Source organism: Ciconia boyciana, chromosome 1 (genome assembly GCF_034638445.1).
Source record: "Ciconia boyciana chromosome 1, ASM3463844v1, whole genome shotgun sequence".
Lineage (NCBI taxonomy): Eukaryota > Metazoa > Chordata > Aves > Ciconiiformes > Ciconiidae > Ciconia > Ciconia boyciana.
In genome coordinates this window covers 64,767,041-64,779,997 of record NC_132934.1, presented here as the reverse complement: position 1 = coordinate 64,779,997, position 12,957 = coordinate 64,767,041, and the positions used below count along the sequence as shown (strand labels likewise).

General features: G+C 49.1%; 1 protein-coding gene across 2 annotated transcripts in view; it reads left to right on the top strand.

The window, feature by feature from the left end:
• DENND2A (DENN domain containing 2A) overlaps positions 1-12,957 on the top strand; it is a 62,817-nt gene that overhangs the window by 16,810 nt on the left and 33,050 nt on the right. Inside the window, exons 2-4 of one of the 2 annotated variants that reach the window (XM_072872049.1) lie at positions 8,593-8,691; positions 10,441-11,652; positions 12,714-12,841. In XM_072872049.1, coding sequence (XP_072728150.1) covers positions 8,621-8,691; positions 10,441-11,652; positions 12,714-12,841 — 1,411 coding nt within the window. In that variant the 5' untranslated portion in view covers positions 8,593-8,620. Of the gene's footprint in view, positions 1-8,592; positions 8,692-10,440; positions 11,653-12,713; positions 12,869-12,957 lie in introns of both variants that reach the window. The other variant, XM_072872040.1, reaches the window with a different exon arrangement.

Below are 12,957 nucleotides of genomic sequence, written 5' to 3'. Positions count from 1 at the left end.
GACCGTCCATGTAGGGCAAGCGTTGTCTCAGATAAGCACTGTGGACATGCAGAAGCTGTATCCAGGAGTTTGGGATATTTGGTAGCCAGGGGAGAGCTGTAGTGGACCTAAAACCTGGGGAAATGTGCAAGCTCCTCAAGTTCTGCCCTGTAAGGGTGGGCAGAAAGGAGGTGCTCAAGCCAGCCTGGTGTCAGGTGGCTTTGTTTGGGTGAGACTAGGCCTGGGGGCAAGTAAAAAAAAAAACCAAACTGGAAGCTGTAGGGAAGCAGCTTTTAAGGTAGTAGATTGAGTGCTGGAGGCTTCCTGAGGCTGGAAGTGTGGAGGGGAGACTGTTTCTGCTGGAGCAGGGAGGTAGGACAGGGGTGAGCGAGGAAAACTGAGGCAGGGCTGAGGGCCGAGTAGATCTGGGAGAGCCCTTAGTTTGGGCAGGGAGGGGGAAGTAAGGGGAGGAAGAGTCTGCAGCTAGGAGCCATCGTACAAAGTCCTTAGGATGGAAGGAAGGTATTTGGACGAGCTATGGGTAGAGAAGGACTGGCTAAGCAATGATTTAAGGAGACAAATCTGGAAAGAGAGGGATACAGGAAAGTGGTGATAGGGAGGATGGGGAGGGGCAGAGAGGGCTGGGCTGGGACAGCTGATAGTGTGAGATTAGGAGTGCGTGAGGAAACTGGGACTTGAATAGGGACCTCATAGAGCTAAACCTGGGCTGTCTGGGTGAGAGGAGATCTGGGAAGCAGGGACTGGTATTGAGTTGGTGAGGAAGACTATATGTAACAAGGTTCTAGTGTCAGGAGGTGAGAGGACAGAGGACAAACTTAAAAATAATGGTGTGCCCCTGATAACCTCCTTCCTTCCAAAGCCTGGAATGGAGCTTGTGATTCCTGAAGGTCCCTGTGCCCCTCCAAGTGTGTGCAAAACCCCTGGCAGAGTATCTGTCCCATTTGCTGCTGTTACCAGCTGTTCCACTAACTCAGGTGCCAGAGGTCCCTGTGGTGGAGCCAAAGCATCCAGCCGACCTATGCTGTCCTGCACCTTGGGACTCCAGTGAGTATTTTTTCCAGTTTGCCTTTAAATCAAACCAACCAACCCAAAGCTGAAACTTTGTTTGTGTTTTCCGAATGTAGTTTCTGTATCTGTGAAGTGGAGCACTCAGTAACTAAGAAGTGCCACATTTACGGTTGTCCATGCCATTTCCATTGTATCTTCCATGCATGTGCACTGCAGCGGTCAGGCTTGGCTGGGTGGTCACAGGCGTCTGTTCAGCCCTTCTGCGGTCTCCTTCAGTGCAACAGAAGGGGCCTGTTCTGGAGGCGAGTCGGGGTGATGTAGCGAGTGAAATGGGTGCCTGCAGGTGTTCCTTGCTTAGTTTGGCAGGTAATGAAGGAGAAATGGCTAGGAACCTCCTCACCTGCCCTTCCCAGAGCTCACTACCATGTCGGACAAACCCTGATAGTGGAGTTTTTGCTAGCTGTAGCCAGCTGTGTGTTCCCTGGCCTGGGTACCAGACATGGGGCCGTGGGGCTGGCCTCACAGCTGCTTGTGAAGGTGGTGGGGTTTGCAGTTGGAACAGTTTGAAGAATCAAGTCTCGCTTGTCCCTGTAGTAAGAGCAAATTGTAGTTTTGCCTGTAGTCTGTGCAACCCAGTTTGCTATTTATATGGTTATATGGTGAGCAACAAACGTCCTTGAAGGGAAGCAGTGAGGAGAAAGCAAAATATTCAGTGAATCTGTCCCAGCAATATGATTTTTATTCCTTCCCTTCCATGTGCTTCAATGCTCATCAGGTTTTCCATGACAGGTGATTGACATCACTATCCGAGCAGAAAACTTTTTGGTTTTCACCCTTTTTATTTCTTTGCTGGTTTAGCGAGTTGAACTAGCTAGCTTGCTAGCCCTTGCTAGCTCAGAAAGGGCTTGACAAGCATTGGAGCTGATACAAAGGAAGCAGGAGCAAGAACAGAGGAAAAAGTAGGCACACCCTTAGTCAATGGCAATTATTAGATCTGATCAGGCATGTCCTTTACCAAGGACAGGGATGAGACCACATTGCTGGCAGCCAAGGGAGGAGCAGGGGCCCAGGGAGAGGGAGAAGCAGGGCAGTCCCTTTAACCATAGTAATCCTTTAAATCAGGTTAGTGACATATAAGTGGGCAGAGTTTGTTCTGTGGGCTCAGAGAGGGAGAAGGTCAGTAGAACGAATTATACCATAAAATTAAAGACATACCATAACACACAACACAGCTTTTCTGCACGCAGGCTGAACACCGACACTGCGAGTTTCTGCATTCCTTGCATTGCAGCGTTGTTCTTCTGACATGGGGTGCTTGCACAAAGAGAGAGGTTGTGGTATGTCGATTCCTTGGGTTTTTTGAAAATACAGTTTGTTTTGACACATGGGATTGTCCTGACTCCCTTGTAAGCCCTGTGGCGTAAGATATGATAGATCAAAGGGAAAAGTTAGGACAGAGTGGGGCAAGGGGGGTAGGAGGCTATGTGGGATCTGGCTCTAAAAGATATAGTAGGAGCATATTGCTTCCCAGTCATTGGCCTTTCATGGATATGTTTACGTAAGTTTATCCTGCTTTTTTTTCTTTAATAAATGATTTGGGACTGGCAATCTACAATTAGGATCCCATTATGAGTGTGGTGAACAGAACAATCCTGCTGTTAGTGTCTTCAGTCTCCATGGCCCGCAGGAGACTTGCATGGCCAGGACAATCAGTGCCTGCAAAGAGGTGACAGCTCACCTTGCCGCAAACTAACTGTGCCCAGCACAGGGTGGCAGAGAATCTGAGGTGGGAAGGCACATCTGGAGATGGCCACGTCCAACCTCCTGCTCAGAGCAGTGGTCATGTAGAGCAGCCTGCTCAGGACATTGTCCAGTCGGGCTTTGAGTATCTCCAAGGATGTAGACTCCACAACCTCTCTGGGCAACCTGTGCCGGTGCTCAGTCAACCTATTGGTAAAAAAGTTTTTTCTTGTGCATAAACTGAATAATCCTTTCACTGGATGCCACTGAAGCCCTGCTGGTCCAGAGGTAGCCCGTCCTCTCAGAGGTACGCTCATGTGCAGGGCTGACTGGGAGAGGAAAGAAGTCCTCTGAGGAGAAACTGTTGCTGCTGGCAGCTGGGGAGGGCTCCTGGCACGTGTCGTGGAGCTTTGGGTCAAACACCCTGAGCTCAAGTTTCAGAAAACCCTTGTATCTGCCTGCAAACACCTTTCTCCCTACCAGAAACAGCGGGAGGGCAATTAGCTGATGTCTCGAGTTGCTGCACCCTGGTACATGAGACCAGAGCACCTGGCTGTGTGACCAGCATGAACACATGTGGGCCTGGGGTCTCCTGCTGGAGGAGGCCACCCAAGTGACTGCTGCTGCCCAAAGGCGCCAGGCCATGTTGGGGAGGCCGGCCCGGGGAAGTGCTTTCCAGCAGCATGTCCCTGTGCTGCAGCAGGGAGTTCCTGCCTCCTGCTCCTGGGAGCCCTTACAGCGGAGGGAAAGAGGCAGCAGCCCAGGGCTGCAGAGGGGTTAGGAGCCATGGCAGGAGAGCACGAGCTGGGGGTCGGGCCTTCGTGTGCGAGGCTGCCAGGTCAGGGCAGACTGGCCTTGCCTTGCCGCTGGGTTGGCATTGGGCACCCCCACTGCAAGCATCTTGCTTTGCCGAGGGAGCCTGCTTTTGGGTCCCATTGCCCTTCTGGGCTTTAGCTGCATCCCCACTTGGCTAGTGTCCTCCCTGCTCTGTGGGGGCTCGCCCCCTGAGTTTGCGCTGCTGCTGGGGACCTCGGGAAGGCAGCATGCTTGTACCTGGGCCCAGGGATGCTGCCTGGTGCTGGGACTGTGCACAGGGGCCCACACAGTGGCCTCTGTGTGTGTGTTCGTGCACAAGCACGCGTCCTCATGCCTGCTTCTTCCCCCAAAGGGAAATGGACTCCAAACAGAGCGAGGGCTGGGGGAGGGAGCCTTGAAGTCTTTAACTGTTGGCTTCCCCTTACTCACGATTTTCCTGTTAGTGTTTTGTCTTCTTGGCATCCTTCCTGTTCTTTATATATGTATGGTATATATTGTCTCGTTGTTGCTGTCTGTATGTTGCATCCTTTGTTCTGTAAAGCACAGGAGCGGAGAGGTGTCACTTGCAGGCTTTGTCTGGCTGCTTGGGGTTACTCGTGAAAGTAACTGGAGAGACTGTTTCTGTGAGCATCAAGGAGAAGAACGCGTGTGTGGGCTTTAAACGCAGCGTGTCTTTTTTCTTCTTGGAGGAGAGTTTGACCAGCTGCAGGTCACTCCTGGTGCTGTGAAGCCTTATTGTTTATATGCACCAGCAGTGTGGCTAGTATCCCAGTTATGGACTTGGATCCAATTTTTGTCCGAGGTGCAGAGTAAACAGAGCAAAGAAAATCTTGAGACATGGCCTCCAGCACGCAGCAATGGTAATACCCATCCCCAAACCACAAGACCCTTTGAGGTATGCTTGGTTTATTCTCCACAAACAAAATAGCAAAGAAGGGAGGCCTGGGAGGCTTGCTGCCATCACTGCCTGACCTTATCGGAGGCAAGACTCCACGTGTGTGACCCGCGTGCTGGCTGCGTACGTTTCTGATGATGTAGACTGCAGGACATTTGGTGCTCCTCTGGCTTTTGTCATTGTCTGGTGGCTGCACCAAGTGCAGCAGGCAAAGCTGGTTTCTTCCTCTCCCTGAAGTTTCGCTCGTATTTCTCTGGAAGACTTCTCTGTCCTTTGGGGGTGGGAGCGTGCCTACTGTCAGCGCCTCTTTTTTATTCACCGGTTGCTTTGGAAACATCGCGTAGTATCTAGTGCCCTGAACCAGATGTGCATACTCCAAAAGCGTTTTGATCGGAAGTGGGGAAGAGGGCATTGGGGAAGGGGGGTTGGGAGGAAGACTTAAATTAGAAGAAAGCCAAACAGCTATTGCTGGAGACAGATGATTACAGCTCATTTCAAGGCTGTTTCCTGCATGCCAATGATAGATCAGTAAACAAACGCCTCTTTGCGAACACAAAGCAGGCAGGAACTCTGTTTGGAAGAGAGAGGTCGGGGTAGGTCTTGCTTAGCTTGGTAGCAGGAAGCCCCTATCACATGGCCCTGGGAATTGTGAGGCCGGGTGCGTGTGGGAGATACGCCGAGAGGCTTCTGCTGGGAGACTTCACATCCTTCCCAGGGTCCGGCCAACAGGTTTGAGAGCTCCCTCCCCTCCCTCTTTCCTCCCGCCTCCTCCCCTGTCCTTCCTTTCCTAGTTTGATTTTGAAACGATATCAGATGACTGCTTTGTTCCCCCAAACAATGGCAGGGATTACTGAATAAATTGCCGTGTCGAGGCTCTCCAAATGGGGCTCGGCGTCTTCTCTCCCCTTTTATGGCCTTGCTGCTCCAGGATGTACGTGCCAGGAGCAGTGGCTCTGGGCTTGGGTTGCCACAGGGCTGTGCCTCCCATTGCCAGTAGAACGTTCTTGTGTGGTTTTTAGAGAAAGCAGCAATCGGTCAAGAAGTACCAGCTTGATGTATGTATGTCCTTCTCGGGTTGCCTGCTAACTGAACTCAGCCCTGCTTGTTTCTTCTAGGCAGTTTGTAGGGCCCTGGTCACATTGCACATGAAGCAGGAAAGCAGAGCATTTTAGATAATGCTTTTGAGCCTCTGGCAGGTCTCCCTTCCCCATCCCTACATGCACTCTCTCATGCTCTCTCTCCCCACTTCCCTTCCTGTTTCCCTCCTGTCCACACAGTCTCATCACCTCCCTTGTACCAGATCGGGTGTATGTTGGTCCCCTTCCGTGAGCTGCTTTGTCTAAGACTCTCAGTGACCTGTAGCAGGTCACAGAGGTGCTCCAAAGAGAGCCCGAGCCAGCACACAATCAGGGTAGTGTGTGGTCGATCATAGCAGAGATGTGGGGAGCCAGGAGGAACAGGAGCTCCCCTTGCCCTTTGCAGTGAACTGTCATGTTAATTCTGGGTGCCTTGTGGAGCCAAACCTTGGTAGAGAAGATCTACCTTTTGTTTTCCTACTGGAGGCAATTTTCCATCACTGCCATCCCAGCTTGCTCTTGTCAGGTGTTGGTAACGCCTGTGGGTCAGGCCTGCAAGTTGTTTCTGGTGACCTTATCAACAGAAGAGATGACCCCATCACCTTTGACATTCATTTGGGCTTGGGATTGGCCCCAAACAGATTATGTGACTGTTGGAGTAATTGGGAGGTACCTTATTATTTTCTGCTATTTTATTCCAGAGGAGACTCTTTTTTTTCCCCTCATGTCCTCCAGTACGTTTAGATAAATATTTACTCTTTTGGGCAGGACCAGCTAATGTGCTACAGTAGTCCCCTAGGTGATGCTGAGGATACCCTGTATACCCTGCTGCTCAAGGGTGAAGGCACAGCAATCTGTGTATCTCCTAGGAATGACTTTACTCCCCTGAGCAGCTTGTGTTGTCAGTGGGTGTGTCGGCGTCAGCAGGTACCTGGTTGTTGTCACGTTGCAGCATCTGATGTGTTGCTGCTTTGGAAGCTCCTGGCCTGCTGACTTTAATCTGCCTAGTGTGAGTGCGTTGCTTTGGTTACTCCTGCCACACGTGGTGGCTGGGGGGGACAGATGTCCCTCTGGCCTTGGCTCCAAGTCATGCTGATCTGGTGATCGCAGCGGTGCTCCTTTCACAGGAGATTCTTTTGCAGCACTCAGCAACTGCTTTGTGCCTCACTTCTGCTCACCAAGGGCGATAGGGTCTGTCCCATCCACTACAGATGAACAAACGAATGCACCTCTTATTCTGTATTATCTTCTTTTTGGCCTCTCCCACAGGAGGTATGTCAGGTACATGACTGTGCTGAGCACCAGCACACATTTGTTCATACCCAGACGTTCGTTTTCAAGGCAGTGTTTGTTAGGGGACTATTGGAAAAGGCTGAGAGATGGAGTTTCCTGATGGGGAAATTGTGTGATCTTATCGAGACAGAGGAGCTCATCCCAAGCAAACATTCGGTGTTGCAGTGGAGCCACAGGAGTTGTGGGTATGCCAGCTCCCATTGTTGTTACGTTTCTTACTGCTAAAGGCAGTGCCGAGGAGCTCTGGCCACTGACCCTGCTGTGCGAGGCACTAAATGAGTGATGAGTGAAGGGACCGTCCCTGCTCTAGGGGTGTACTAAGCCAAGTGCAGAGCAGCCTCTGCTGCAGCTTTGCAGGAATCTGCTTTGGCTGCCTGGGTGAGTCATTCTTTGGCCAGGGATGCGAGGGATCATTAGTTTTTCATTATTCTCAATCCATAACAGTTAACTGATGGATGAATAGATTTTGTTCCTCGGGCTGGTAAATTTTCTTGACAGTGTTGCAACACTGTTCTGTGTCTAAAAGTGAAGTGGGTGTTTGTTCCACTAGCAAGGAAGAGAAGCCAAGGGGGTTTATTGTCTGGGGAAAGAGAGTCCGCTAAATGGTTAGCAATGAGCTGCCCCGAGTGTGTACACATAGAGTTGACCCAGAGTTCACTCCTCGCCTCAGGAACATTGCCAGTGTGGGATAAAGGGAGGGAGAGAAAACTGCGAACAAACAAGACTGATTTTTTTTTTTTTTTTTATTTTTTTCCTCTCTCTGCCCAAAATACTTGAACAGTGGAAACGAGAGATCCTTTTGTTCTTTACTGCTTCTGGTGTGGTGGTTTTTATTTCTTTAATGACAAGAACCTACTAAATTTCCCAAGGTAATTGGTCTTGTTGCCAAATGCTAAGCATGGCAGGGCAGTATCTGGCAGACCAGCCAGTGGACAGTTTTGAGAGGCTTCAGATTTTCCAGGTATTGCCTACGAGATGGTGAGCCCCTTGTCATTCTTTTATTCTTTATTTAACGGGAATAATAATAAGATTAATTCTTTTATTTTTTATTTAATAAGTAAGAGTATTGTGGGGCAATAAAAAGAGGACGGAGTGTGTTGCATTGACCAGGTAGCAGCAGTACTCGAAAGAGAGGGACAGTCACTGCATGAATGCTAGAAATCAGGAGGCAAACGGAATCACTCATTTTTGTGACTGATTTATCTTACCCCACGAGGAGTTGTCCTCTGAAATCAGATCAGTAAGCAGCCTAACATGGCCCACAAGAGAGAAGGAAACCAGTGGCTGCAGTGCAGTGTCTCTTCAGCCTAAAATGTTTTCTGTCCCAAGCTGGGGACGTTGTGACAGTGTTGCATGCACAGGGACCACTTTGGTCATGTGGCCTTTAACACAGGTTGTTTTAAAATGTTTTTGGTTTAGTCTTCTGCGAGGAAAGAAAATCTAAATCCGCTGAGACTTTGGCAACAATAAAAGCCTTCATAAAACGTGCTCCATATTCAAGTCATGGTACAGCAGTGGAAGATAATTTTTGCCCTCAAAATCCGTTGACTCCTCCCTGGGCTTCTGAGGGATAATGCTATCACCCCTCTTCCCATTTCGCAGAGGAGGAAACCGAGGCTATCCTCAGAGAGCTGTCATGTCTTGCTTCTGCTCTTCTCCTGGATTTCAAGGAGAAACATACGTGTGTCTGTGTGTGTGTGTACAGAAGGAAGAGAGAAGGGTGCTGAGCACAGAGCAACGCCTCTTCCTTGTGTCTGTCTGCAGGTGACCTGCTGCCCTGCTGTGTGCTGACATGATGACAGCTAGCAAGGCGGCCGATGTGAGCAGCAAGTCTGAAAGCAGTGTCTGCAAGTCTGTTGAGAGGTGAGAGCTTTCTATGTTTCAGTGCCAGGGTGCTTTGCTTGTGTTTATTATCCCCAACAGAAAGAAAACCAAAGGAAGGAAACATTCTCTCTGCTCTGCACTGTCCCTCTCTCCTCACATGTTAAAACACAATCCTGTAGGTCTCGGGTGGTTTTATTGCCATTTCAGGACTGTGACGCTGTGCATTTTAGCATCCAGTCAGACTGATAATGTTCTAGACTCACAGTGCTAGAAGAGGTCTGACCCAAGGCAAGACTGTTTGTACTGATGATATCCCTGTCAATGTTTGCCCCTCCTGCACTTGAAATCTTCAACACTGGAGACTCCACAGACTCCTCAGGCAAACCCTACTGTCCACACCCACTGCAGGTTTTTCCCAGTGTCCAACCTTAGTTTCTACTGCACAGTCCAACCACCAGTTGCACTGCGATGCCCTGCTCCTTGGGAAGGGTCATGGTGTTCACAGTGCCAGCTCTTAACCAAAGCTTGATGTTGTCACTGAGACAGCCAGGAGTTAAATATCTGTGAGGCTAGGGAAGAACAGTATCTGGCTCGGGTCCCATTTCTGCTCAGAAACCTGTCCCAGACTCAATTTGCACTACAACTGGGTCTGCAATGGCTGCCAGCATTGCTTAACTCCAGGACAAAGCTCAAGGCCTGCCAGCACACAGGGTATCCACATGGATGCTCCTACAAGAGCACTAAGTTCTGGAAGAGGGACACTTGATACATTTAAGTTAATGGAGCAGTTTCCCAAGTTGAATCTCCGTGTTGGGATCGTGGTTAAATGGATCTAATGATACGGGTTTGCATCGTAGTAACTACCTTGTGTTGTCCTGGTGCTCTTTCCCAAGCCCAGGAAAACCCCAAAGACATGGCTGAGTGCTTTGGTTCAGAAACATTTTGTGTTGGAATAACTGTCTGTTCAGCTGGAACTTTACTATATTGATAAAATATCACAATATTGATACTGTGATATCACACACTTGGAAATCCCTAGACTAAATATATTAGGGATTTTTGGTGCAGTTTGGACTCAAACAGTGAAGACGTTTAATCCTTTGCTCTAAGAATGTTCAATCTGGTGTCTGGGTGCTATGTCACATGCTCTAGGCCAAAGCAGTGTGTCTGGGTGCATGGGAACCCAAGCCCACGTGTGGCCTGGGATGGCAGGGCCATAGAAATGTAATAATAAAAGTGCAGTCTTTGTGCATTAATATGCGTTTGGGGAACATTTGGATGGACCGAGAGAGATCCTCTGAGCAGGCACTAGAGGAATGCCAGCTGCATCGTATGATTTCTCTTCTGTTCAACAGCAGCAATTTTGCTATTGTTTGCAAATGGTCCATTTTGCATTTATTTGCAGTGGACCTGCTTAATGCCCTGACGATGTCCAAAACTCTACTGCACTTCTGAACACACACATAAAAATGCTGGTAAACCTCTCATGGGTATCAGCATGTCTGATGCACGAAAATTACTGCTCTCACCTGCCACCTACTTCTGCTAGAAGTAAGAAAGACTTCATTTCAAACTGTGTCTTAATTGTAACAAGAGGGGAGAGCATTGTGTTCTGGCTAGGAGGACCCTTCCCTGAGTGTCCTCCCCCATAAGCCCATCTCTCGAGTGCTTGGTTTGAGCATCCTCTGCTGTTGTCAGCTTTAGGAGTAGAGCTTGTGGAGCTGATGGACTAAATCAAGGGTTAGCAATGGCAGTGATGTTTCTTCTCTTTTTGTCTTTGGTGTGTAGGATCAAGCTTGCAGATAAAAACAATACAGCAGCTGTGAAGAAATTAGAAAGACCTTTGTGTGGATTTTTGAGTGAGAGATGTTCTGAAGGTGCCTCTGTCACCCTGGGCTTAACACCTGAAGCTGAACCAGTTTCTTCTGTGGTGAAGAGCCCACTGGGAGCCTTGGAGAACTTGATGCTGGATCCAAGGCTAGACTGCTTTCAGCAGAACATGCTTAGTCCCAAAATGATCATCAGTGACCCATCCGTGGATCTGAACATTAAAGAAAACAGTAAAATCATCAGGAGGCAGATAGGAGGCACTCAGAATATACGGTCACCTGGAAAAATTGGCTTGAGGAATAAGTCCTTCAGCATCAAGGACAAAATTTCAGAATGGGAAGGGAAAAAGGAAACACAGTCTGCTCCTCGCAGAGAGGAGGAGCAGGGAGTTAAAGAGGAGCACAAGATGCCCTATGTAACTGAGAAGACAAGTGGGGAAGCACTGGTGACTCGGAAAGTGGAGACCAAGAGACTTATGAACTGGGAACTGGAGTGCAAAGGGGCAGGCAAAGAGAATGAGCGGAAAGCAGGAACTCCGAAAGGCACGGGGCAGGCAGCAGAGCGAAAGGGGGAAACACAGAAGGATGAGGAAGTGGAGTCCAGCCCTGGAAAATGCAAGGAGGTGAAAGGTGGGAAGTGGGAGGTCCAGAAGGAGAACCTTTCAGTGCTTAGTCAGGTCAAGAAGCTAGAGCAGGCTTTGAAAGATGGCTCAGCAGAGCTGCAGCCACAGTTGCCTGGTACTTACTACTCCCCGCAGTGCTTGCAAGAGAAGGCAACACAAGGACACACTGCTCCTGAGGGCCATGAGAGCATGTGTGGGGCTGAGCTCAACAAAAGGCTTCTTGGCTTAGACTCTGAAATCAGTGAGCCAATTTTTGGGACTCTAGAAGAGGTAAGAACTTCTCATGCGAAATCCAAGGATGGCACAGTGGAGAATGTGTACACAGAGCCAGGAGTGCCAGAGAAGAAACCCTTCATCAACCCGCTGCCAAAGCCCCGGCGGACTTTCAAACATGAGGGGGAAGAGGACTGGGTGCCAGCAGCTAGGAATAAAAGAAACTTACCCCCTCTGCCATCCATTCCTCCCCCTCCTCTACCCTCCTCTCCTCCCCCATCAGCTGTCAGCAGGAGGCTCTGGAGTGGGAAGCACAAGAACAATGCTGACCACAGGTACTGGGCTGTGTTTCACAAAGGCGTTGCTTTTGATGGTGGAGTCCCACCTTCCTGTATCTCTCTGGGAGAGATGGATCTTCCCTGGTTACTGATAATCCCCAGGGAGCCTTGCTGGCAATAACCAGCACTCAGTCATCTCTCTGAGAATGTATGAGTGGCCAGCACAACTTCACAGGATGACTGTGAAGGGATAAGTCACAGCAGATTTGGGCTTTAAGGTCACTGTATTACGTGGCTTAAGCTTCAAGCCCAAGATTGAGGGGTTTGGGGTTTTGTTTTGGTTTTCTAGCAGAAAATCTGTTTAATTACAAAATGACTACAGCTGGTCTGGAACAGGGTCTGGAATGATAATCTCTAGACTACCACAGCATTTTCACTCTTCATAGTAAGCCTATTCCTCTAACTGAATCTGATATGTAGATATTCTTCTAGAGTGCTTTCTTGCCTTTTCTCCCCTCCCACATGATTGTCACACATTTTTGGGGTGGGGAGCATAAAATGCACAGCTGTTTCTAATTCCCTCTGCATAAACTGTCACCTAAAAATTCATGGCTTGGGTGCAGGAAGGAAATTGAAACTTTCCAGGTTTGTTAGTGGAGGACACTTAATTGTTTTTACCCTTTCTACCATCCTGCATGCAAGTATTGCTTTCCTGTATTGCTCAGAGAGAACTGATTTTGGGGCTCCCCTATTCCTGCCAAGGGTGGGGTCTGTGCTGAAAATGGGACCTCTTATGGCCTAAGGTTCTGTGCAGTGTTGCAGGATGTGCCACTTAACACTTGCATCTTCACAGTGTGCTATTGTCATGACAATCCAGATTATCTACAGCATCCCCAAAATGCCACATTTATTTGTGTGGCTGATAAAAATAACCAATCTCAGTGTTACTTTTTCATGCTTTATATGGGATGAGGCTGTGAAACGTTCTCTTCTCAGTAATTCATTTTGCCAGCTGTGTGGCATGTTGGAGAAGTGCATTAGCTGTGATTTGGTTATAAATGCTGGTTAACTGTATCACTCTCCTGTTTGCTCCTTCTCCCCTCCCATCAATGGTGCAGGAAGTCTTATGAGTTTGAAGACTTGCTGCAGTCATCGTCTGAGAACGGCCGGGTGGATTGGTACGCGCAGACCAAGCTGGCCCTCACACGCACTTTATCTGAGGAGAACGTCTATGAAGACATCCTGGGTAGGAGCTTTGGACAGGACATACTGGGTAGGAGCTTTGGACAGGGGAGGGATTTGACTGCTAACGCTGAGTAACTGAGAAGACTTGTGGTCAACAGGCACTCACCGGAGGTGCTG